The following is a 26,692-nucleotide window of genomic DNA, read 5'->3' on the forward strand; positions in this document are numbered from 1 at the left end:
AGGGTAATACTTCAGTATGTGACAATTTACAACAAAATAGCAAATAAAACAACTGACCACAACATATTATGTTGGTAAGTAAGACAGTGAGTCAGAGTGCTTTTACTGGAAAGTCTGGCAACTATGGTTAAAAACTATCTGATTTAATCTACTCTCTATATATCTTTTTTGGCTACAATTTGTCTGAATTTGTAATTTCTCGGGATAATTACGGTAATCCCTATTGCGCCCTCTAGCAGTCTTTACGGTAATCCTGACAGGGGCTCTGGGTGTCAGCTGATCCTCCTGCTGGCGAGCGAGGAGGAAAAATCCTCTGAAGGAAAATAGTGCTTGCTAGGTAGGTGAAACCATGGCTGCAGAAATTCATTCGAGGCCCCAGACCGCTAGACCAGTCCTCCTGAACAAGATAGAGGGACACTCGGACACGGTTAATGCGGCCGTTTTAATCCCGAAGGAGGATGGAGTGATCACGGTCAGCGAGGACAGGTGAGTCCGAGGAGTCGAGCTAACAAGAGCTAGCGGGCTAGGTCTATTTACTGGTTATTAAATTGATATGTTGGTGAAAGGAGGGGTCTGAAACAGAGAAGGCAGCATTATTGACCCTCACTGAAACGGCTTTTGTTTGGGAATTCGATAAAGAGCTAACGCTTATCCTCAGTTTAGCTTTAGCGCTAAATAGCAACCTGTTTGTGTTCGTCGCTTTTAAAACAGTTTGGACAAAGATAGTGACATTTGGGAAGCTGGGTGTAAAAATAAACCCTCCAAACTATCTTCTGGATCTAGTTTTTGTGATTTAAAGAGCTTTGGGGACCAACTGTTTTGCATAAAAATGTGCAGTAAAATTGTGTTGTGGTAAACAAACTGATAGACACCACATTGCATATTCGCAATGCCAGTCGATAGTCACAACATTATTGAGAGTGGACTCTGCCTCCTGAACGTCACACTCTCCTGATCAGCACCTGAATGCATCACGGTACCAAAACGCACCCCTTGGTCTCAGTTTGACCCGACCTAAATAATCTTTGCAGGGTAGGTCCGTCATTTTTCAGTGGATTATTCTGAGAAGCTGTCACACTTTATTACAAACAGTAAAGGAAGCAAATACCCCCTCCTTTCAGGGTCGGTGGAACAAAACTGAAACCATTTCCGTCACACATGAAACCCACTTGATGTAAGAAAAAAAAAAAAAAAGGAGAAGTCGTGGCTCGGCCGTGTGACAGGTTACTTGATGAAATTGGTTTTGACTGCTGCTGCTTTAGATAAGACAACAACTTTACTGACTTTAGTTGTTTATGTTCTCTTGGAGGAAGCTTGACGTTTTCAAAGAAAATGCATATGGATTCTGATTTTAATTGGCTCACCAGTCTATAATTGCAGTGGCACATATTTTTTTAAATCGGAACAAAACTGGCTTTAAGTCTCCATGGTTTAATTTTTAAGAAAAAATTTCATAGCAAACTTCACTATATGGCTGTCCCTTTATTTGGAGAATTAATCAGAGGAGCAGTAGTAGGTAACTCTGGAGGAGCTGCAGAGATCTACAGCTCACGTGGGAGATTCTGTTGACAAGACGGCACTATGACAGAGTAGTGGCATCATCATGCTGTGGGAATACTTCAGCAGTGGCAGAGAAACTTGTGAGGATGGACCTAACTACAGTATAATCCTAAAAAAAAAAAAAAAAAATCCAGTTGCAGGAGACTTGAAACTGGGGTAGAAATTCACTGACCTAAAAATGCAACCAGAAGTCCAATTGAACGGTTCAGATCAATGTGCACTCATCTGTTAGAATGGCCCAGCCAAAGTCCAGACATGACGCCAACAGCAAATCTGTGAGAAGAATGCCTCAGCAAACTGATGTACCCAGATATCCTTCAGATAAAGGATCAACTATTTTTAGCTGTAGATTAACAAAGCTAAGCATTCTCAGAAAGACTCATTGCTGTAATTGCAGTAAAACGTATTGACTCTGGGGGTTTCAGTCTTAAGTTTTTCTACTCTTGCTGTTGATGTTTGTCTTAGGTGTCTGCAGATTGGTTTAGACTGATCTCTTTCTGCACATTTTACCTTCAGGACCATCCGAGTGTGGCTGAAAAGGGACAGTGGTCAGTACTGGCCAAGCATCTACCACACTGTCTCCTGTAAGTACGGCCTTCATTTTATTGAGAGAAACAACGTATTAGGCTTACGAATGCATGTGGAAGCAAAACACCGCTGCAGCTACTTCCCTCCTTGATGCTCTTGTCTGCTTCTTTATCCCTGCAGCTCCTTGCTCTTGCATGTCATACCACCATGACAGCAGACGCATCTTCATTGGTCAGGACAATGGAGCAGTTGTGGTGAGTGAGCTCAAACTCTACTTGGGACATTGGAGGTCAATGCTCTTTAAATTTAAATCTGTGTTTCGGTGTTTATTTGATGTGATAGTTTTTATTCCTTTGTGCTTGTTCTTGTAGGAATTTCTCATCTCTGAAGATTTCAACAAAATGAACCACGTTAAAACATACCCAGGTGAGGACAGAAAAAGGAAAGTTAGGCTCATTGTTATTGAAGAAAAAAAAAAGATGTCAATGAACCTAATTGAGAAGTTAAACAAAATGAAGCCAGGGTATTTAAATTGGTGGTTGTGTGATTATTCTACATATCAGATTAATTTCACCACTTATGGTGGCAGCATGTTGGAGTTTCAGTACCGTAAAATATCAGAAATTCCTCCTTTAATTTGAAAACATTTATCCAGTAAATCTAAGAGTTTTAAGTTGCGTAAGTTTTAAGACTCTCACTGACACAAGAGTGGTGGACAATTCTCATTTAGTTTCCACATAATTACTGTTTTTTTTTTTTTTTTAAGATTGGAAATAGATAAAACTAATTAAATTAGTTTTTCTCAGAGGTCTGGAAAACGCGTAGAAGGGATATTCAGGGATGGCTTTGTTGTGTGAAGCGGTTTAATCTTCTGCCCCAAAATGTGTCATTTGAAGTCGTTTTAAAGTTCTCCAGATTAAACATATTTTCTCTGCCTGACAGAAGTGGCTCTTTCCACGCTGAAGGGTAAATGGGTTAACGTTACTGACATGTTTTTACTTATTGAAATCTCCAAGTAAAATTCCAATAATACAACATAATTTAATGTAAAGTGCTGCTTTCTGTTGACATTTGGGGAATAACCATTACCCTAATTTGTGAAGAAATTATAAACCAAACACTTTTTCACCGTTAATTCCAGTTTCTTTTCAAGATCATTGCTCCTGTGAGCTGATTTATTTAGAAATCCCAGTTTGAAGGTCAGACTGTTCTTTGGAGAGTAAATGTCTCTCCACTTGTCACTACTACCGACAAGTGCAAGCAGCAAAATCCGCATGAGTCACAGTGAGATTAGATAAAATGCGGGATGTGACTGTGCCTACTGATATTTCAACACATATCTGGTGGCTTTGTATTGACAAGCTGTCATTTTAATTCAGTGGAGAAAAAAAAGAGGCTCTTTTAGATCCACCAACAGATTTTAGACTAGAATCAGACAAGTTTGGAGATTAAATCTCCTGTCTGAGTGTCTTTGCTGAATATCTGGACAACCACTTTGAAAAAATAACTCATGTAGGTAATAGAAGCAACTCACAGCCTCTAGATGTAGGAGCTAATTATTAATCTAGGACACTTTGAGGAAGTAGAGACAACTCCCTTCTTTGCTTTGCTGATGAAGTGTAATTGTGTGTTTAAAAGATCAACAGCATGTTACACTTTATGTTCCTTGTGGTAATTACAGTTTAAAAATTTGACATTAGCTCCCACTTGCTCACAAAAAGTGCACATTTGCAGAGTTTGGGCTTGAAAACAAGGCTTTCAATATTTAACTGAAAACTGTTCTGAAGTTTTCACCACTGGATAAATCCAATTTCCAAGCACTGGGCAACGACTGATGGTTTCATGAAACCTCAACTTAAGTTGGCACATCTGGTTTTAATTTTCTTGATTATAGTGCTGAATCATAATTTCTAAGATGATACATTTAGACTCTACTGGGTTCACTTGCTTGTTTATTAGAATTTACGTATATAGGTCTTAATTTTAAATATCCATTTTCTTGAACATTAATTTTATTCCTATAAAACATTGAAAAGCTCCTCGTATAATAGAAATAATATGAAATGGTTGAAATGAGGGTTATTTAATCGGTTTGTAAAATTTTACTTTTTCTACAATAAACTAAGCGTGCAGTTTATAATGAAAATAAACTTTTGCAGTAACAGCATCTGTAAATCTCTTGGTTTTAAAAAGGTGTAAGGCAAAAATGTTGTTGTTTCCTTTCCATTCTCTTGGATTAGAAAACAAACAATATAGCCTACTATCAGCAACGAGAACAGAATATGGGCCACTCCTTCTTAACCGTTTTTGAAGAATTGGCACAGCAAAGTTTCCTGTATAGCAAAAACATCCGTTTTATTTGGTGAATGTAAGTCCTGTCCAATTAATCTTTATCTTTTTGCAAAGGCCAGAGCTAATGTTGGCGTCGTAGTAGAGAGCCATCTTAGTTAAATTTAGATGGAAGAGTCTGTTTGCACAATATACAGCTTGGTGTGTTCTAACAAATGTTCTACATTACTACCTGACTTTGGCAAGAATATAGCAATGACTCCCCTGGCTAGTCCAGGGAAGTGAAGAAAAGATGAAGGTACATCGCTTTTATTATCCACCAGCCCTCTTAGAGAGATGGGAGAAAAAGGGAGGATCCCACCAGTTTCAGTTTACTTCACAACTCTGGTATTTGCACTTGGTTCAAACCCTGGTTCAGAAATACCTTTTATTATGCCTTTCAAGTGAGCTACCTCCATCATGAAGGGAGCTTTAAAACTAAAATTGATTGATTGAAATCAAATAAAGTTTTGACATAACACTGCTACAGGAGATTTTTCTGCACATAACCGTTAGCATCTACAACAACTCTTTGAAGAAAATCATTTAATACCAGTTACAACATTTATTTTCCTTCTGGGATTTAAAAAGTATTTTTTAGAATTGAATTGAACTCTAATGCCATTTGCCTGTTTAGTACTTATGTGTTGGTGTTTGTTCTTATCCTGTAGCCCACCAGAACCGTGTGTCGAGTATGGTCTTCTCTCTGGAGAGCGAGTGGGTGGTGAGCACAGGCCATGACAAAAGCGTCAGCTGGATGTGCACCCAGAGCGGCAGCATGCTGGGGAGACACTACTTCACCTCCTGGGCCTCCTGCCTACAGTATCCTTCCGTCGCACGCTCTCTGTGCGATGCGTAAGCCGTAATAAAACGTGGAGCTCGTTCAGACCCTGACTCCCTCGCTCAGATACGATCACGAGACGCAGCACGCCTTCATCGGTGATTACTCTGGACAGATCACTTTGCTGAAATTGGAGAAGCAGACGTACTCCACCATCACGACTCTGAAGGGCCACGAAGGTAGATTGAAAGACATGTTCATAGCCTAGATGTTATAGCTCTGATGAGAAAATGTTTATTTCAATGTTTAAAAACTTCAGTTAACTTAGATTTGGAAAAAATGACTTGTGAACATCTCTCGGTACTGCTACCTTGCACAGAGGTATGCAGGGAGTGGGAGGACTAATAAAAAGCAAAAAAAAAAAAAAAAATTAACTGCTTCAACTTTGTAGTTTGAAGGTCAAAAACTGGAAAACCTGTCTGAGTTTCACAGTGGACAGAGCAGACAAAGCAGCGAAATGGTCTGACCTCAGCTCCATTTCAAAGCTTTGTAGCTGGTAATGGTCCAGTTCAATTGAACTCTTCTGACTGGGCGAATATCCAGCCACTGTTTTCTCAGAACCTTTGTTGAAACTGAAAAAAATCAGTGATTTAAAACTGCAGAACATGTGAAATCATTCCAGAGTTCAAAAAAATTACTTATCATCTGAAATTATTTACATGTAGACATCATATTGTTATTTACAACTTTATAATACTCTATTATTTTTTGTGTTTGTAATGCATCACAGTAAAGGTGCAGTTTATTCTAATCTTAAATCCTTTTTTAATATTTAAAAAAAACATGTTTCACAAGCTTTGTCCCAGTATTATTTTAATGCATAAAAAAATGTGTTTCTAAAAAAACAAAAGGGGCTGAAATACTGTTATAGTCAGTAGTTTTTGAAACCTCAAGGGCAACTTTGGAAAACTCGCATCAGCTCATAAAGTTTGGCTTCTGTAGAAACATTGAATTGTAATTAAATGCTTGTATTTAAAAATTACAAGAATTTTTCAAAAAGTGGAAGCTAGAAAGTCTCGTATTTAGAAATTAACTGTGTAGCAAACCCTGAATTATTTATTGTAAGTTACTCATGACTTGTGGTCCAGAGCATAGAGCTTTTGTTGTTTTTTTGCCTCTCGTTGTGACTTGAATCACGGAAAATGCTGAACAATGGGCCGTTCCTAATGAGGTTATTTAAAGACTAAACTGAGCTGTTTGGAAAGATTAAGGAAGTGAGACACAGATTCAGTAATCCAACTAATGCAGTTGGATTTATGAATTTAGTTGATTTATTAAATATAAAAAAGGAAAATGTAATAATCCAGCTGTAGTGTGTATCCATGATCAGGAACAAAAAGCAACAAGCCGGTGGGGATGGCGTGTAAAAGCTGGAAAAGCCGCAGCAAGAGGAAAGAAAGACAAATCTATTCCACTCACTCAACTTTGGCAAAACTTTTGCAGTCTTCCATTAGGAAAGGGGTCTGCATATATTATGTCGGACATTAAACCGAGCTGCCAAATCTTAATGGAGAACAAGAAGCACCACCACCCACTCAAGTACAGATTCCTTTTTGGACGAGAATGATGGAAAATACCATCAGCCGTGCTGCTCGGCAAACTCCCACAGCAGCTTGTTTTCAGTTCCGATCTGGCAACCGTGCAGTTCTCATGCTCATCAAGGCGCTCAGTGACCATTCCAGCTCTTCAGATGGGGACTGTTGTCACTGTGGAAAATTGTCCCTCATCCAGATAAACGGGCATAATAAAGAACAAATGCATGACTCAGATGCGATTTTGTTCTGGGTTCTAGTGACAAATGGGGGGAAAAAAACAAAAATGGCGACCAGGATGCTTCGCTGTGTGAAACCGACACTTCCAAGGGTTCTGCGCCAGGCTTGGACCGAACATGAGCTTGTTAAAAAGCAAGCGGAGGCCTGACTCATGTGACCAGATGAAAGTCTAATATTGTCAGATTCTTACCACAGCCATATTGCCCACTCTTCAGTCAGATGGACTCTCGTGTTGCCATGTGCTTCGATGACACAGAACTATCCCAGCGTTAAACCTCCGTCCCTCCTTCTGATCCAGACATGTGCTTTGATGTCTCTGATAATTTGGAGAGCTGCTGATTTATTTTAATGGGCCGAGATCAGAGCTCAAACTATACAGACACTCTGCAACAAATATTTTGTAGGAATTATGAGGCTGGCAAAAATATATGGAACGGTTAAACCTGATGTCTGTTGTCTCACTGAAACTTTTTAAATTCTTATTTTTTTTGTTTTTACGGTGGTCCATTTCTGTAGAAGTTAAAATTAGTCATGTTGACCCATTAAATGTTAAATGACGATTATGCAGTCCCTCCAGGAAGTTGTGATCACAGCTATTAATGCAAATTCAGTCATCATTTGCTAACTTTGCGAAGACTTGCAATCCTCAGAAGTCATCACAACTTTACATCAAATCTGGCCAACCACCTTAATGTTTTCTATATTTTCTGCTTTTCTGGCCAATCAAAATGCTTTTGTTTTGTAAGGACTTGCTTATACTGTGTACACAATCATGGGCGTAGCTGACACAGTTTCTGTATCTGTGGCCTCTTTCAGCCGGATAATGTTACCCAAATAATGATTAGTTAATCTATGTCAGCGTATCATATTAAACTTGTTGACAAGAATATTATTGTTGTTACCTACTTTACATTCCTTGCTATTCAGCTAACGCCAGGGTTAAACCCAATCCTCTTTCATTTCTGTAGAGAAGTTGTACCCACTGCTGCGTTCCTCATATTTAAAATAAATCTTTATTGTCACAATAGAAAGAGCAGAGAGTCGGGGAGGAGACATTAGACTAGAGGCCAGCAGCAGGATGATGATGCAGGGTCTTCTCAGGTAAGGAGGGATTAGAACTTGATGAGAAAAAGAGAAGGAAAAGTGCAGCAATTTCAACTGTTATGCAAGACCAGGTTTTGGCAAAATAAAGCTTAAAAAGTTTGCAACTTTGACCGCAACTTTTTTAAAAAAAAAAAAGAAAGGTTCTGCAAAATGCATAATTTTAGGTTGCAGCAATCACAATAAAAACATCGCAACATCCTGGAGGGACTGATTATGGACTAAAAATATGAAACAACCGGTAAGACTGTCAAAAAAACTCCACCTCGAAGACATTTGTACTGCTTTCTTGTTTAATTGTGTACAGCTGACAATTTACTTCAACTCCCCTCATATTAAGCAATTCCCCCAGCTTCCTCTAACACCGAAACATTACCCAAGGCACTATGCAGTGATGCTTTGAAAAGGAGCTGGATCACAGGATCCTTCCTGCCATGCAAATCAGACAACCAGCCACAGCCACAGGCTGCTTCTCATCATATGACTGCTGCAAGAGTTCAAGAGTCTTGATCATCTCTGATGAACTATTTATGAATGGCCAGATTTTGGCTTGCAGCAGTGATCATTTTCTGCAATTATTAATTTCCAACATGTAGCTCCAGAACCACAAAGTGGTTCTTTGGACCTTCCACAATTGCTTTGACTAAAAATAATTAAGAACCAACTGATGTTGTTAATTATAGGGGCAAAAGCAAATTAATATTTTAACAGTTTTTCCATCTTTTTTTACAAAATAATTGCAAAGTGCCAGTAATATATAGTTAGATCAGTTTTTAAATCTTGTCATAATGTTGGGATCTATTGTGCTTTTATCACATTATTTCCCACAAATACCAACAAATGTTTCTATTCCCTGGTTTGAAAAGTTTTATGCTTTTTTTCATTTTTAAACCTGATAATATAAATGAAATAATGGTTCTTTAAAAATAACAAATATGCTACAGTAGATCCATCCATTCATTGTCTGCTGGCAATGAATATAATAAAAATTAATCTGAAATGATAAGCTTCCTGTTTTCATGTAATATTTGTGGTGCTAAACTTTAATTTAATTTTATTATTTCTTGACTGGACTGCCAGCAAAAATGCTCCGACTTGTAAAGTTTGCGGTCCTTTGCTTTGATAGGAGCTGCTTGCAGTTCTCCCAGTGGGCACTGGGTGGTGCCAGCGGGGTCACGTCATATAAGTCTTTTCCTGAATAAGCTTCTGGAAATCAATTGAAACCATCTAACATGAGATGTTAACGTTTTGCAGGTAGTATAGGAACCTTGTGGTGGGACCCTGTCCAGCGGCTGCTTTTTTCAGGGGCCTCAGACCACAGCATCATCATGTGGGACATCGGGGGCCGCAAGGGGCGGACACTTCTCCTGCAGGGACATCAGTAAGTTCCTCTGAGGTTGGCACAAGTTCATTAGGACTTAATTTTCTTTGGATCTGCAAGCAGTGGCCATAGAAATGCTGGTCTGTGATCAAGACTGTAACAAAAAAAAAATCACCTTCTCTGATTTCATCATTTCTTTGATCAGGTTTTATGATTACAGAGTCTGTAACACTAATATCCGTATCGTCTTCTTCAAAGGCAAATCCCCTTGGAGTCGGTAACTGTTGTCTCCAGGCACTGACTTATTTTTGTTTTTACATCTCAGTCCTCATAAATATTTCATCACCTCCCTGCCTGCCTGTCTGTTACAGACATTATCAAACAAAGCCTGTCAGCACTGATGAACACCGAGGAAAAGGCCATGCTGAATCCTGACATTCTGTGGCAGGATTTGCAGATAGTTTGGTCAAAGATAAAAGTTAGATGAGTAATTTCTGCAGAAATACGTTTTTATCAGCAAATGAATTTAATTGGTTTGATGTTTGTCCTTTTTCTGTCGTTTCGTTCGTGACCTTGCATTCTGAAATGTTGCCACTAGATGTCAGTAAATTCTTCACATGATAAACAAGGCTATTTTTAACCGTTGAGTTGATTTGCATAATGTGTCATTTTAAGGTTTCAAATAGCATGTGTGTTTCAGGTTTTTGTGTGAAACGAGCAGTTATCCATTAATCACACTGATTGCCAACAATCAAATAGTAGGGATATTGGATGTGTCTATGCTTTTACAAGCGCATAATTTAAGATGACTCATCCATCAAGGTGGGGGATATGAAAATGTTTGTTTCTTTGGAAACCCACAAACAACAATTTTCTTGGGATTTTATGAAATTGACTAACACAAAGTAGTTGAATACAGAAATAGAAGCAGAATGACATTGCTTTCCGTGATTTTCAGTCCTTGAAAGTGAGTAAATACTTTATAAAGCCACCTTTTTATCATTGAAGAGCAATTATGTGTAAATCTCTGATTTATTTTTATTTTTTTATTTTGTAGCTACATATGCTTTACCTTCCACTACTTTGTTTAGGCCTCTCACATAACATCCCATCAAAACACATATGAAGTTTGTGTTTGTATTAAGACAAAATCTGACTCTATATTTTTGCGAGCCGCTGTACGTCCTACTTTAAAACCTTGAAATGATGTGAATTAGCAGTAGAAAATAATCCAAGCCTCCGTCTCCCTCAGTGAGCGTGTGCAGGCGCTGCGTTATCTCCAGTTCACAAGGCAGCTGCTGTCGTGCTCAGCCGATGGAGGCATTGCAGTGTGGAACATGGACACACAGAGAGAGGAGGTTTGCATCACCATTGCAGCACTGACAATGATCTTTTTCATGGTTTGAGGAAATGTTTTTTTTTTCTTTCCTTTTATGTTCTTATGGTTAGTTTTTTGTGTTTAATGCTTAGACTTATTGTGCACGTGTCTGCGCAGGCGCCTCAGTGGTTAGACAGTGACTCCTGTCAGAAGTGTGAGCAGCCTTTCTTCTGGAACATCAAGCAGATGTGGGACACAAAGACCTTGGGACTCAGACAGGTACCAACCACAGTGTCTCACAGGGGACTGGAAGCTCCAGTCACAGTCGTAAATCCTGCTGATGCCTGTGTTTGTTGTGTGTGTGTCTGTGTGTGTGTGTTTGTTGTGTGCAGCACCACTGCAGGAAGTGTGGAAAGGCTGTGTGTGGGAAATGCAGCTCTAAACGCTCCACCTTCCCGATCATGGGCTTTGAGTTCCCGGTGCGAGTGTGCGACGCCTGCTTCGACACCATCAAAGAAGAAGAGTAAGCGTAGGCCTTCTCTAAATGTGTTTGTGTTTTCATTCTGTGCGGCTGCAATTAAAAACGCTGTCATCGTGTGTGTGTGCGCGTGTGTGTGTGTGTGTGTGCGTGCAGCCGAACACCGTTGGCCACGTTCCACGAGGGGAAACACAACATCGCCCACATGGACATGGACCCATCCAGAGGCCTGATGGTCACTTGTGGAAGCGACCGCATTGTTAAGGTCAACAACAGAGCTTTGATACCAGATGATTCATGCGTGTGCTGGTTCTGTTTGGAACAGAGGGCCTTTGAGCTGAAACTAAAACTAAAACTCATCCCAAGCTTTAGAAAGTTAGATTTAGAAATGAGAATTCAAGAATTTACACAGGTTAGAATTAAGTAATCTCTGGACCAAGATGGAAATTATACTAAATTATGAACTCGCCTTCTTAAAGGTGCAGTACGTAACGTTTTATAAAGAAATATTTTTTTTAATATATTTGTTAAAATGGTCACTATGTCGTCACAGTTTAATAACAGACAGATCATCTGTGAAAAGACTGAGCTCCTCCATCTCCTCCCAGAGCTACTTGCACAGCTTCAGCTTAAAAACAACCAATCAGAGCCAGGCGGGGTATCTTAGCGCTGTCAATCATCCTCATATATGCGCTGCTCAATGTGCTAATGGAGGAGAAATAACTTACCTTTAAAATGTATCAAAAAAGTTCTATTTGGATCACTTTTACATCTTAAATTTTATTACTGCAGAAAATTGTCCTTCTATATCTAAGTCTGTGCATTTAGGCACCCATTATTAAACTTGTAATGAAAATATTTAGGTTAACTGAGCTTCAGTTTACCTACAAACACTCCCAAGAAATAAAACTAGACTCAATAATTACTCTTCCACTTCCAGACGAATGTGGACTGGATCTATAAAATGATAATAAATCTGCACATCTTGATACAAGTTGAGGCCACACCCTCCCTCATTGCGCAGAAACACATCACCTGCTGCACTTAAATCCATCAACTATTCAAGTTTATATGCATATGAAAAATATGCCAAACAATGATAATCAGGCCAAAATGCTCAGCTGCTGAATAGTTTTGTTATCTCTCATAGTTTTTCTGTTTAATTGGGATTATTACCCAAGTAATGAATTTAATCAATGATCATGTCTCGCTTTATGCTTTCCTGACGCTAATGATGTCCATCTCCACAGATCTGGGACATGACACAGGTGGTTGGCAGTAGCTTAGCAACAGGTTTTTCCCCTCGCTGATTGGCCCAGCCCTCTACATGGTACCCTCGCCTGGCTCCAGCCCTCCCCCACTCTCTCAGTGTCATGGAAACCCTTCTGTACAGCCCACCTCGCCTTCGCGCCTGGGGTCCGCCGCTCCAGCCAGGCCTGCTCTGGGTGAACGCGTGTGAGCCCCTCCACATCTCTTCGTCTTCTTGTAACATATTTTGCTACCTGTCAGTCTGACTAATTTAGACTGTTGCTCTGATCTCAAACTGAACCCTAAGCACAATGAAAGATGTGTGTGTGTTTGTGTGTGTGCATGTGTGTTCTGTTTTCTTCTGGGGGAGGAATGGTATTGCTATTAGTGTTTACACTGAATATGTCCGATGCTTTTTTTTTTTTTTTTGATAAAAGTCCTTTTTTTTATATTATTCTTATGATTGCACCGTAACGCTAGTGTTCACCATTGCCGACCTGCCATAGCTGTAAATATGAGCTCCCGTTACCTGCTCAATCCCAGGCTACTTTAAAGAAATATTCACCTGTAAATTCTTCTCCTTTCTGCGTGTAGTGGATGCTTAAAACGTTTTCTGATTTCTTTTTCACTAGCTGGCCTTAAGTCACTATCTCAGGAGCTTTTCCCATCAGTAAGTCGTCACCGGTTGGGCTTGGATGATGTCAGTCGTAACGGTTCCTACACTTTAATCTGAAGAAAGTTACTAAAATGGCCTCCTGATGGGGTAAGGATAGTCTGTGATGTAGTTGTCGGCAGCAGCTAACCCACAATCTACCTTTTGGGAAGTTGATGATTGGTTTCTGTAGTAACCAGCAAAGTCAGCAGCAGCATCGGGTTGCAGGTCTGCGCTCAAGCTTGTGGGATTACCTTCAGAGATCATGATTTTTCAGTTTAGGATGTAAATTTTTCTCACAGGCGGAGGTGAATTAGACAAACGGCACACTGAGGTTCTGGATGAGTAGTCCAGACTAAATGTAGCCCCAGCTGCTGAGATGTTGACTTGTTCCTGGTCACATCTGGATTCCTGCAAAGGCCTTAAAAATAAAGAAGACCCACTAAAAGCCTTCTGAGCAGTTCTTGAGCTCGTACGACTGTTCATTTTCACCATCCCTCCTCAGTTGTTCCCTCCTCACACACATTTGTGCATCAGAGATGTCTCTTTGCACTGAATTGCACAAGTCAATCTTAGTTTTTTGTTTTTTTTTGTTTTTCCCCCATTTGTACATTTGGATGCAGGAGTGCAGCTTTCCTGTGAATAGCAGCTGGAGTCATCTAATCTTAGACTAAAGCTTGCCTTATTTGTAAGTGGAAGACGATGAGAAACATTCTGCTGGAGTTGATTCGTATTCCAGTTTTTGGGATCATTAGTGTATATTTACATTTGCAGTAAAATAGAATATGTGTAACCTCTATAGGTTCTGTTTTCTGTGCCCATATGACATCTTGATTCCCGTGTTAAAACCGGTTCCTCCTTCACTTCCGAAGCGCATCATGCAGACTCGGTGTAAAGATGAGCCACGTTATCAAATCCTGTCAGCTGTTTCATGTGAACATGGATGGGATGGTTTTGTTAATAAAGTGACAGCAGAAACTTGATCAGTGAATGCTTAGGTGTTTCGTGTTATTATGATTTGGTTATCCTGACACTCCAGTGTTTTTTTGTTTTGTTTGTTTGATTTGTTCTTTTACTTTTATTTTTAAAATGTTAAACTAGCAGATCATATGTATGCTTTTCATCCCATTGGTGGATATTGGGAGTTCAAGGTTGAGATCTTAAAACTAATTTGCATGATGTATTTATTATTGTATCCACTATTTGTAGTAAGGTGGCAGGTACCAATTTTAATACGGTCTAAAATTGAGAATTCTTTTCTTCTTCTTCTTTAAGTATGCTAATGGACAAGTTTTTCCTCAAAGCTACAGTAGGTAGTATCTTATCTCCTGGTTTCTTCGTTTAACATAAATCCAAATCAGATCGTCCCAGTTAAAGCTAATAGTTTGTTTAAGAGTTCATGACATGAAACATCTTGAAATACTCAGATCTGAAAAACACCAGTTTTGTTTTTGCAAAGGCTGCAAGCCAAACCTTTTTAAACGTTCATAATGTTTGCTTTGGGAGTTATTCATACAGAAACCGATGATCGGATCATCATTAAAAGGTTCATGGAGGTAGAAACCTCAATGATGTTCCTGTTTGAAACGTATTCAGACAAGTAGTTGCAGTGCATCTGACCAGAGTCCGTGACAGATTAAATAAAATTCTGTAGCTATACGTTATATATTCTTATACAGAAGTGAATTTTTGTAAACCTAACATTCAGGAAATTGGAGATATTTAGAGATGGTAGAAGTCTGGTCTTTGTTCCTCTCTGACTAGCCTTTAGCTTCAGCCTCTGAGAGCAACTCATCTGGATTAAGATTAAATGAGTGTGGCAAGAGAGTTGCACACTGCAGGTAAGATATTATTTATTAATAACCTCTCAACAAGATCTCACTTCAAAGTCCTTCAGCTCCCCTTTAAAGGAAACTGAAGACTTTCACCTGTTGAACCCTTTTATCCGTCTGTCACATGCTGAAGGGGAATTGCATTAGGTTCATCAGAGCTTTTCATAAAGACATCATTGTGCTACTCAAAAAAAAAAAAAAAAAATATATATATATATATATATATAAAGACACAGACATCCACAGAACAGTCAGTGGAGTTTATAAATGGTGAACCTGTGGCTGTGAAGTTAAAAGAAAGAACTCTTAAGTGATCCATCTTCAAGAAGAAACCAAGATCTACAGTTTAATCTCTGCCTCATATTAGTCATTTCATCCATTATTAATCATTGCATCGACTGAGGTAGATTTAAAATGCTCCTCCACAACTTAAAACTCTTGGTGTGTCTAAGCTCTTTTCACGCACGCAGAGAATCTGTATTCAGAACTCGTGAAAGGATCTTTTAGCTCATTTCACGAAGCATCAGAAGAGGCTCCTCATAGAGCACAATGGAGGATCATTAGCAAAGCTACGGTACAATCTGGAGCCTGAAAAGCCTCTTTCAGTCATTACTTATCGGGTCCTTGGCAGATGTGTGGAATGCTGAAGGAATGATCGATGCCGAGATTTGCTGTTTGCGGAAATGGCTCAAGGAATAGATCTCGAGATTGCTCGTGCGTCTCAGGAAGGAAGCAGTGGATTTAGTCTCGTTATCAGTTTATGTCCTCTGTCACGTAACGGAACAGTCACCTCTCTTATCATCTTTAGTTTGGCGCAAGAATCGTGTTATCCTTTCTCTTTTTTTCCCCTCCACAATTCATAAAATGTTACATAATTCTCTCCTGAAGCTACTTGTAAGTAATACTTGCCATTCCAACAAAGTTGTTGTTGTACATCTGCAAATAACTGTATTTTTAAATGCTTTTGTTGATATTTCAGAACTGACTTGGGTCTCCATGTGCCCTCAAAGCAGAGCACTGAAGAGTATAAACCACACTTAATAAAGATATTTGATATGTTTGACTGCTGTTTTGTTTTGGGGTTTTTTATTAGGAAAAATACAAACAGCAACACACAAAACGTTTTGTAAGTTTGTTTTATTGACTCATGAGTTAAAAGGAAAGTTACAGGAAGGGCAAAAAGGTTTTTCAAAGGTGCCGACATCAAGTCACAGATGTGTAAATATGCTGCACATGTCGAGCGATGCTGCTGCGCTGTTCTAGAGAACGCTTCGCCTCCAGCCTGGGTTCACCGTGCACTGTACAGTAGCTCCACAACACAACACGGCACACACACGGGTTACTTACAGGGGTGTTAAGATGCACATCACTGGACACGTGCGTGAGTCAGAAACACCAGCGTGACGCTGAACCCATGGCTGGTGAGCGAACACATAAACGTGACCTTGGCCACATCAGATTCCCATCTGGTTGACGTTAATAAAGTCACAGTTAGAGTCGTGCGTTTGGGCTTTAATCAATGCTCTCAGCTGCAGATGTGAAAGCAGCATCACCGTCAAACATTCCTGCACTATAAAATATAAAGTCCTGGGGAAAAAAAAGCTAAGCTTACAAATAGTTATAAAGCGTTACCAATCTGCAATCCCTCGGTTATTTCTAAATTCAGTCTGCTACTGTTAGGCTGGGTTTCCAAAACGCTCCTTAGCACTTTAAGCATCTCTTATTTTCATATCCCACATCAAATGATGCCAACAGAGGTGTTTTGGATAAAGTAGATGTACTTCCTGTCCAGCCTCGACCAATAGGAGCTGATGGTGTTAGTGCTGCTGTTTCTCTCTGGGCTGGTTCTGGCTCAGTGGGGCTGAAATGTCTTGGCCAGATCCTCCAGGAGCGCCACGAGCTTCTGCTCCTCCAGGGGGGAGCTGTGGGTCCAGGCCAGGGGCAAGTGGGTGGGCACCACCTTTCGGTCTGGGCACACACACAAACAGCATTGACTCTGGGCGATCCAGGTGTTTGTTTTGCTTGTTCTTTTAGGCTTTTACAGGCCTTTGTATATATTTATGTATATATAATCACATTTAATTTAGTGTTTTTTTTTTTTCAAATACCACGATGTTTATTCAGATACCTGAAACAGACGCAGGCAGAAAAAAAACATATTTTATCCTACCCCCTTTTTTTATGTCTTACTTTGCACATTATTCTTTTATTTAAAGAAAATAAATATATTGGCTACAATAAATTACAATATGTTTTCTTATGTTTGATTAAAAGTACATTTTGAAAATATCCATCCATTTTCTGACACCCTTGCCCCTCAGTGGGGTCGGGAGGGGTGCTGGTGCCTATCTCCAGCTAACGTTCCGGGCGAGAGGCGGGGTCACCCTGGACAGGTCGCCAGTCTGTCGCACATTTTGAAAATAACTTTCTTTATAATGTTTTATTAATATTAAATGCCATATTTTTGATTAGACGTAAGTGGAAAGACATCATAATACGAATGAAGGCTTAGACCAATCTGTGTAGAATTGGTCTAACTTTCCCAGTAACTTGGGAAAGTTACTGAAACAAACGTTTCAATAATATTCTAATTTATTGAATTAAGACTATGTCAATTATGACCACATTCTTCTACTGAGTAATTTTAACGTTTCTGAATATAGAAGGAAAAAAGCTCTGGTGTTCTTGATAATGTTGAACTTTTGAAGCGTACAGAACAAACATCATGACAAAAAACAGTCTGGATCTGTCTGACCCTTACTGATGTGGTTCTGACTGATTTCTCTTGATCCGATCATCACTGTGTCCAGTTGTAAAACTGTCGTAATTGCTACGACTAACTAAACCGGACAAGGAAAAATGAGAAGAAGCTGAATTAATGATAACATCTCTACCTTTCCACTCAGGTTTTTACACAAGTGCCTTAAAACCACAGGGTTAGCAAAGCAACCTAGCTGTTCTCAGACTGAGACCATGAAACAAAATCTAGAAATATTATCTTAAGAAGCACTGCCTACATAAAGAGTTTCTTAAAAAATGAGAGCATAGAAAACTTTTTTTTCAGCAGGGAGGTTTGATCATTTTAATGGTGTCGGCTCATCTAAACTGCTGCTGCCAGCATCTTGGAAAATGGATCCAAATACACCAATCCTCAAATCACTGCATTGGCACCTTGTTTGTCAAAAGATGGAGTGTAAAATCTTGTTGGATGGTCTATAAGAAGCTAAATGGCTTCTTATAAAGACCTTGATACATTCAGGTCTTCATAGACCATCCACCAAGGTTGTACCTGGTGCCATGATGAGACCAAAAAAGCAGGTAATTGGTTGGAAAAACAGTACTTGGAGCCAGTGGAAAAAGGTTATTTGTATCACTTTGTGCCATACAACTAAATCCAAATAGTCCTGTCCCCTTCAGTTAAGTGTTGCTGTTATTTGGTATGATAATGAAAATCTTTCAACTCAAACTCAACTACCACTAGAAATAATGACCTCATTATAGATCTTATAGAAACACGAGTGCGACATGTTTTTGTCAGAGCTGAAGTGTGTTTCCTGTTAGGCCAGAAGCTCTCAGAGAACCATTGTGAAGGTGCGTTTGTTCACGATCATAGAGGCACTGTACTCTCTGGCAGTATCTGGCACCAAAACCAGCCCACTCCAGCTGCAGTGGACTCATGCCAAACCTGCACACAACTACACACATTATACACACCATCGCACCCACAAGCGACAAACACTTTTCCCAGACTGATCTACTCTTTTCATCCTTTCAAACAGCTTTTTGTTTGTCCTCGGAAATTAATTTAGTGCTTCTGAAGGCTTTTGTAAAGACCTTTAAAAAAAAAAGAAGGCCTGCATACATGTAACTATGGCAACATACCCTGATAGAAGCGTCCGCTCGGGTTTGTGGTGGCAGCCTCGGAGATGGCGAGCCACACTACTGTGTCGGCCCCCTGATCCGGGGTCCGGAGGCTATCCTTCATGGAGCGATGGAAGTCCGGCATAGCATTGGCCACCGCTGCAACAGACGGATACAAATACAGAACACACACAGATAGCAATGGTGATTGGTTGTCAATGCACACGTGGAACATGGATGATCAAGGTTCTCAGTGGGCGAGTTAACCTGGAGTGTTCACCCAGCCAGGATGCATGACGGAGAAGTGGATGTTAGCGTGAGTCTTTGCCAGCTGCTCTGTCATCACCACCTGCTGCCTCTGGAAGACAATCACATTTGCATGTTTGTTAAAGTAACGAACAATGCTGGTTACCACAACCCAGATCAATTTACTGCGCTGATCACAGACTTGTCAGGAGTTTCCAAAGCTCAAGAATGACAGAGAATGAAAGGCTAGCTCTACATCAGAGGAAGCATTTAGAGAAGCTAATCAGGAAGGTGCAGGTGGTTGGAGACAGAAGGACTCTGGCTGAAGTAACATCACTGAAGGAGGGTGCCTCCCAGTCTGCATGAAGCTGCTGCTGAAACGGAGAGCTCCTACAGTGACAGACTGCTGCATCCTGGGTGAACAAAGGAGCTTTATCGTAGATCCTTCCTTCCAGTTGCTGTTAGGCTTTATAACCAACAAACTCCCAACTAACTCAATAACTATTCTATTCCATAAACTTCAGATCCTTCTTTACTGAAGGCCAAGCAGTGAAATTAGTTACTTCATCTTTTTATTATACTGATTTGATACGTTTTGAAGCAGTTTAAATCCGTTTTTTTATTCTTGTCAAAATAGTATACTCAGTACATACCCAGTTACAGTATGTATACAGTATACAGTGGATGACAAGAGTAGAAACCCCTGTTAAAGTGCCAGCTTTTTTATTAATAATAATAATAATAATAATACATTTTATTTCAAAGGCGCCTTTCTGGCACTCAAGGACACCGTACAATAGTAAAAACTGTGACAGAAACAAATAAAATGTAACAATTAAAAATAGATAAAAATAAATAAAACAAAACAATGTATCTATATAAAAACTATGTAAAATCATGGTCTCATTACAAAAGAATGAGACCATGATAAATCAATAACATGTTTTCATCTCAACTGAAATGACAATTTGCTACAGGAAAAATACACCACCTTTTTAAAATAACACATTCAAATTCATTATTAGCTGCAAGAGTTCAATGCAGAATCAGATCTGAATCTGGTTCTACGACTTACAAAGACATTTAGTTTCCCTCTGGGATTACTGAAGTAATTTTAATTGAATTTGAACAGAGTCTGGATTCTGGAGAAGGGTTGTAGGAAAGTAGCACTGTGCATCGCCAACAGTGAAACATGGTGGTGGTAGCATCATGCTTTGGCCTGCTTTTATTTAGACTTTAGATTTTATTGTCCCAAAGGGGAAATTATTCTCCACAAACCAGTCCCGGCACTCCCACTTTTATTTTTCTTTAAAAAAAAGTTCAGTAGCATTCTGAACTGTTAGAATGCTAAAGTGAATGCATTTCCTTTTATGTTTAGCATCAGAGCTAGCCTAGCTGCTTATCTAAATAAACACAAAGTGTGTGAGGTCCCCTGAAGGACAAGAATCACTCTTCCAATCTGACAGATTTGCAGAAAATTTGCAAAAAAAAAAAAAAAATTAAACACAAAGTTAGAGATCAACAAGGCAATTAGTATATATTTTGGCAATTAACATCTCTTACTAGAAAACTGAAAAAAACCTCCCATGTATGAATTATCAATGCTGCAATCATTTTCTTTAGCTTGATAAATGATAATGATAGTGAACAGCTGCGATATCATCAGTGGCTGTGGCTTAAGGTTCGAAAAGAATAAATGAATATTCGTGCTGGGTGTTACAGTGGTTGTGTTGAGAACACCTACAGAACCTCAAACCTGTCAGATGACGCTGATCTGCAGGTTTTAGCGCTGAGCTCTTACTTTGTGCTGGGCGTAGACCATGGTTCCGTCAAAGCGGCCTCTCTCAGACTGCAGGTTTCCTATCCTGAGCTTCTGCACCAGCATCCCACCCGACGACACTGTGATCTGCACACACAGGATCAGAGAGAAAGGCTAAAAGCTCATGTTCAAGTGAGCTGAGCCGCAATCTTTAATATTCGGATTTTTGATTAGTCACTTTGTGGTGTGTCAAGTATTGAACATTTTTTTCTAGCAAAAAAATAAATAAATAAACAGATGTGGCTGCATTCTTTTATTTATTTTTTTATTTATTTATTTTTTTTACAAATAATATCTGCATCATTCAAATTCTGGTCAAACTCACCACTCTGGGATCTGTGCTCTTCTCCAGGAGGGGAATCAGACTCTTGGTCAAAATGTACACCGCTGGAAGTTAACAGAATGCTCCATAACTATCCCCAACTCAACATTTTCCCCGCGCCTCATACTCGGCCCTTGACTTACCGAGGACGTTGACAGCGAAGCTCTTCTCCAGTCCTTCGGCGTTCACATCCCGCTGACTCATGATGGAACCTGCGTTATTGATCTGAGTAGATTAAAATGAATAAGGTCGTCATTTGCTGGGGATAAAAGGAGAGATCTGACATTGTGAAGTTGTATTACCAGCACATTGAGAGCCTTGAACTTCCTCTTGAAGCCCTCGGCAAACTCCCACACCTTCTTAGTCTCAGACAAGTCCAGAATGTGGACATAGATCTCCTGCAACAGAGTCAGCCGTTTGGGAAAATATCATTCTAGCCATTGATCTGTGGCATTGTTTTGATGGATAGAGAGGCGAGTAACACTTTACTTTGTTTCCCGTCTCCTTGACGATGTCCGCCCTGGCCTCCTCAGCCTTATCCTTGTTCCTGCACACCATGTGGATCGTCCCTCCTGTGACAAAGATCACATTCCTGAGTCTATATGCATCCAAAATTAACAATGAAAGGAAAGAAATGCTAACAAGCTAACAGTACAAATGCCACAAGAACAACGAAATAGCGATACCTAATATTGTATACCCATGAAAATAAACTAAGCACATAAAAATTTACACAAAAGTGAAAAAATGTGGTATTAAGTAAGCTACTGACACTAAAAAGACAGTAGCAAACAAGCAAACCAAGTCCGTCTTCGAGTCAGCCTGACCACAAATCATTTGAGTATTTTGATCTTCGAGTTGGAGCGTATTTCCCTTTCTGCTTTATGATTTCACATGGAGCGAAAAAGAAGAAGAAATTGAACAGAACTTTGGCTGACTCAGCAATTTCTTGTAAACACGCTACATAAATAAACTTGAACCTGAACTGACTCAACAGAAATCAATTTCTGGACCAGCTGAGACAGCGCACACAATAAAATCTCAGAACTTATGGGTAACGCACAAGAACACGTTCTTACTTGATGCCTTCCTGCAGATGTTAATTTTACTGAAGCCCAACAGTCTCGAGATTTAAACATTCGAAGCTTCCAGCATGAGTGTCTCTTTGACTATTTTGTCAGGTTTTCATGAATGCAACGCCTTCATTCGACGTCACACCGATTATCAAAGTTGTTCAAAAACAAAAAGTAATGAGAACTTGCTGTATTATTTGGTTGACGATACAGAGACTCACCTGCAACACGTAATTGGTCCCAACAAGAGTTTCAGCAACACAACCTGATGTTTTTTTAAAAATAAATATCTAACTCAACACACTTCAGTAAACTCATGTTTTACTCCTACTGGCGATGTTTTCATGTGGAGTAGTTTGCTGAAGTGTTAAGCTAACGTACGTAGCATGTTTCCAGGCTCATTGAGAATGTGGCTCGTAATATATTTCAGTGAACTTTAACTTAATTTATGTGTGACGTTTAGAGAAAAACAAATTTGTCCTCCTTCATAAATGTAGCGCTTTGTTTGGAACGTTGTATGTTGCTTATTTTACTACCTGGTGTTTCAGCTATGGAGAGCCATCTGGGCAAAATCCACAGAGCAGACCTTTACACTGGCATACAAACAGGAACCCACAGGAGTCAACAGTCTTTCTTTAATTGATAACAGCATCAATGTAAATGCTAAAAAGACGTGTTTTGATCAGTCCGATCGAAAAAAATAACATATTATGCGAAACACATGCATATTAGTATAGGTATTTAAAAAACATCAAATTCCAGCGCAAGAGCTAGTATCGCTGGTTTGAAGAGTTTTACTAAAGCACTTTTATGCTGATGTGTTGGGTTACACTTTCTTTAATGCTAGTTTTTAAGAAGGTTTACTGAGCTGCAATTACACTGAAATTAAATATTATTTATACTCGAGATAGAATTGTATCTGTTGACTCCTGAATGGTGGTTTATCACATCTACATGATAAGCCTTTTATTAAAGAAACCCCACCATAACACACAATTTAGTATATTTAAGCTAATATCGCATCAATAGGTGTACATTCATTTTATTTTTCGTCTTCTGTTTTTCCCTCTGTGGGTTCTTTTTTTTTATTTAGCTCATAAAATATATTGTTCAGACTGGTGAAAGTAAGACAAATACATGACTCAAACTACCCAGGAGAACAACTGATACTTGCTCACCATCCACTGTGATCTAGAGTATCGCTCCTCTTAAAACCAGATCAGCATTTTCTGTGTCGCTGTGCTCGTCGTGTCTAAGTTGATTTGCTGCGACGCCGGGGAGCAACAAGTACAATACCTCTTTTGGCAATAGCCATGGCAGTAGCTTTTCCGACGCCACTGTTGGCTCCTGTTATCATGAAGGAGCGTCCAGCCACGGACACCTCCAGGTCCTTCTCCACAAATCGCTTGGAAGCTGACAGGTGGCCATTCCTGCAATAGATCACAAATCACTGTGTGGAATTTCTGTAAGACAGAATTGCCTTAAGGATCTATATTATATCTCTGACTAACGCCCCAGTAGACATGTATGTGTCTGTGCTTTCAGGTCAGTGTAGGCCAGGCCGCTTACTGTAGGCCCTTCATAGTGTTACTGTACAGACACAATGAAGGAGAGTGTGCCTGGGGCTTTGGGGTGAGACTCCCCTGTGGTGACAACAGCACTGGTTCAAGAGCGTGTTCAAAAGCATGTGTGGCACCAAGAACCTCAATTAGCCCCATTGTCCCTGAAGCCATTGTTAATGGCGCCTGAAGGGGGACACGCGGGGGCCGAGGGCGCTAAGGTTAAATGCCCCCTCTGTTCGATGGTGTCATGCAGAGAGCTATTAGCGCAGGGTCAGAGCGGGTTGCCGGGCAGGAAAGATAACACAGAACAAAGGGAAGTAGGGAAACAATCACAAAAGAATCACTTCAGACAACTTGGCATGCTTTATACCGACGTGGAAAGACGCCCCGGGGCTGGGATAGATCAAATAGCACTAATAAAGCTCCCAGAGGACCTGTTAGTGGTTGAATAGATGATTCCTGCAGCTCCATAGCTCCTGCTAAGTCACCGTTATTTTTGGTTTGATTCAAGCAAGCATGACATTTAAACATCTGCTTCTGTTGTCGCAGTTCAGTGATGCTGTGGCATTCAAAGGCTGAAAACTGAATCAAAAAACAAGCAAAGGTCGAGTTCTCACGTGAGTTTGAATAAAAGCAACCCTCACCCGTTTCAATGTTACCAGAACAGTTTGGTGATGATAGCATGAGTGGCTACATAGCAGGAAGCAAAAGTTTTTCCCAGTTTATTTTAAAACAAATTAGGTATCATTCACAAATGAATGTCTTAACTAAGCATTCCAACATTCCAGATATCAGAATAAAGAACAAATAGAAACATTGAATTCATAAATCTGAATTAGTGTTTGACAGTTCTATTTTAAAAATATCTATGTATGTATTTTTCAAACCAACTCTGGATCTTCAGCTCTGACCTCTCATTATTTTATAAAATAAAAGTCAAATAAATGAATAAACAGAAGAAAAGTAATAGTAAACACAGCAAGTACATACATCAATAATAATAATACCATTATAATAATAACTTACTGACAGTCAAAGAGAAATCTCTGTAAATCACATATCTTCGATCGATTATATACAATATGATTCTTAGTACAATATATAGACGTAAAAATAGACTATTTGAAATCTTAAATGGCAAAAGTTATACATTTTTGGACCTCAAGGGGACCCTTTCTTTTTGTTAAAGCCAACATCTGAATGCTTCATCATATAATTTGCAGCTAAAAGTCCAGCATGATCAGCAGCCTAAATGGACTTCCACCTGTCGAGATGCACAGCTGACCACCAGCAGCAGCAGCAGCAGCAGCAGCAGCAGCTCACACTTCCAACACCTAAAACGCAGATAGACTTGGTATTGATGAACAAAGCTGAGTCAGTAACTTACTTAGTGAACTCGGTCAGTCCTTTGAGGAACCAGGCGGAGTTGCGGTACAGAGACATGCTGCTGCTCTGGAAGCTTCTCAGTCTGACGGCTTCTCTCCTCTTCTTTTACTCTGGACCAGACCCACGTGTAGCTCCGCTGAATAAACATCTCTAAAGCACAACTCCAGCGGCCCCCCAGCGGCAGCACGAAGACATGCATTCATTCAGCTGGAAGAAGAGCGTCACAAAGTCTAACACCTTCAGTAATATTTTTCTTTCGTTTTTTAAATTGCAATATGCTTACAGTGTCTCTCAATATGGGGGATGGGGTAAATAAAATTCAAATAATTAGTTTGTATTTATTTTAGATAGATAGATAGACAGGCAGACAGACGGATATATATAGAGATAAACTCCTTCCACTCCACTCCTGGTTGCCGTCGTCGACAAAGTTGGTAAAATTACACTTTAAAACAGTTGCAACATGAACGAAATGTGTGGAGATTTTAATTACATTCAGAAAATTAACATAGTTTATCCGTTAGATTTAATCTCCTGCACTGTGATTTGCACACTCCGTCCACTCGGTGTGCCGGTGTGTAAATGGTGCGGACCCTCTGAGGCTCCACGGCAGCCAATCAGCCGCTGGGGCGCAGCTGGGTGCGGCTGTGACTGGACAAGGTGTGCACGCTTTGATTTATGAAAAGACAAACAGTTCCTCAACGCACTGTGTGCGCATGTTCAGAAGCGCTAACACATCCCGACAAGGTGCATCGTCAGTCTGGCCGGTTCGTAGCTTTATAGCTATTTTATCAAATGGTGAGTATCAGGAAACTTTGTTTCTATTTCTACGTTTGTATAAGTATGTAATATAGCTTGAATTCGTGTTGATTGCTGTTTGAGAAGTAAAAACTATACGTCGGGTGGAGGTTACTTTACTTTGTGATTTAGGAATTGAAGTGATGTCATAGGAAAACCTTACTAAATGTGACTTTAAACAAACTAACAAACGCACAAACAAAAAAAACAACAACATTTATTTCCTTCGAAGTGCGATATTTCCTCCTGGCAAATAAATATTAAATGGTTGTCAGTCCTGAGATATTTGCGTAACCAGTAGCTTACAAACGTCAGCGTCATTTTAAAATCAAGAGTTTGCTGTAAAGATATTGCTACTGTCCACATGTTGAGGTTTATTGTGTTGCACTGAGCCTGCAGCTGCACCCTGGGGCAAAGCTCTCATTAATTACCCTTGCACAACCCAAGCCTTGTATTTACTGTGCCATAGCACTCAGAGGTGATTTATACGCGCTGTTTCCCAGGTGATCCTCCCTTTATCTACCTGGTTGTGCAAACGCTGTCTGATGGTGGTTTCCGTGTCTAGAGAGAGTATTGCTGAATGAAGCATGTTGATGGCAGCTGAACAGCCATCAACATGCTCAACACCAACCAGCCCTGATATATA

At 39.8% G+C, this 26,692-nt stretch overlaps 3 protein-coding genes across 4 annotated transcripts in view; 2 read left to right on the plus strand and 1 right to left on the minus strand.

Annotated features, from left to right (window-relative positions):
- Positions 1-248: 248 nt before the first annotated feature.
- wdfy1 (WD repeat and FYVE domain containing 1) lies at positions 249-16,042 on the plus strand. Its single transcript, XM_008426200.2, has 12 exons — positions 249-486; positions 2,077-2,144; positions 2,269-2,342; positions 2,460-2,514; positions 5,088-5,238; positions 5,324-5,436; positions 9,385-9,511; positions 10,704-10,809; positions 10,947-11,048; positions 11,162-11,292; positions 11,404-11,512; positions 12,498-16,042. Exons 1-12 carry the CDS (start codon positions 350-352, stop codon positions 12,555-12,557), a joined length of 1,233 nt encoding a protein of 410 aa, XP_008424422.1. The 5' UTR covers positions 249-349; the 3' UTR covers positions 12,558-16,042.
- Positions 16,043-16,098: 56 nt separating this feature from the next.
- dhrs12la (dehydrogenase/reductase 12-like a) lies at positions 16,099-25,371 on the minus strand. Its single transcript, XM_008426201.2, has 10 exons — positions 25,250-25,371; positions 23,597-23,730; positions 21,717-21,799; positions 21,530-21,625; positions 21,371-21,452; positions 21,231-21,292; positions 20,888-20,992; positions 19,108-19,198; positions 18,862-18,999; positions 16,099-16,947 (listed from the first exon to the last, which is right to left on the minus strand). The coding sequence occupies exons 1-10, from the start codon at positions 25,303-25,305 to the stop codon at positions 16,832-16,834; spliced, it is 963 nt and encodes a 320-aa protein (XP_008424423.1). The 5' UTR covers positions 25,306-25,371; the 3' UTR covers positions 16,099-16,831.
- Positions 25,372-25,918: 547 nt separating this feature from the next.
- Positions 25,919-26,692, plus strand: part of ap1s3a (adaptor related protein complex 1 subunit sigma 3a) — a 3,371-nt gene continuing 2,597 nt past the window's right edge. Inside the window, exon 1 of one of the 2 annotated variants that reach the window (XM_017308403.1) lies at positions 25,919-26,046. In XM_017308403.1, the coding sequence (XP_017163892.1) occupies positions 26,044-26,046 (3 nt within the window). In that variant the 5' untranslated portion in view covers positions 25,919-26,043. The remainder of the gene's footprint in view (positions 26,047-26,692) is intronic. The other variant, XM_008426204.2, reaches the window with a different exon arrangement.

The sequence above is a fragment of the Poecilia reticulata genome, linkage group LG13, assembly GCF_000633615.1.
Source record: "Poecilia reticulata strain Guanapo linkage group LG13, Guppy_female_1.0+MT, whole genome shotgun sequence".
Taxonomy (NCBI): domain Eukaryota; kingdom Metazoa; phylum Chordata; class Actinopteri; order Cyprinodontiformes; family Poeciliidae; genus Poecilia; species Poecilia reticulata.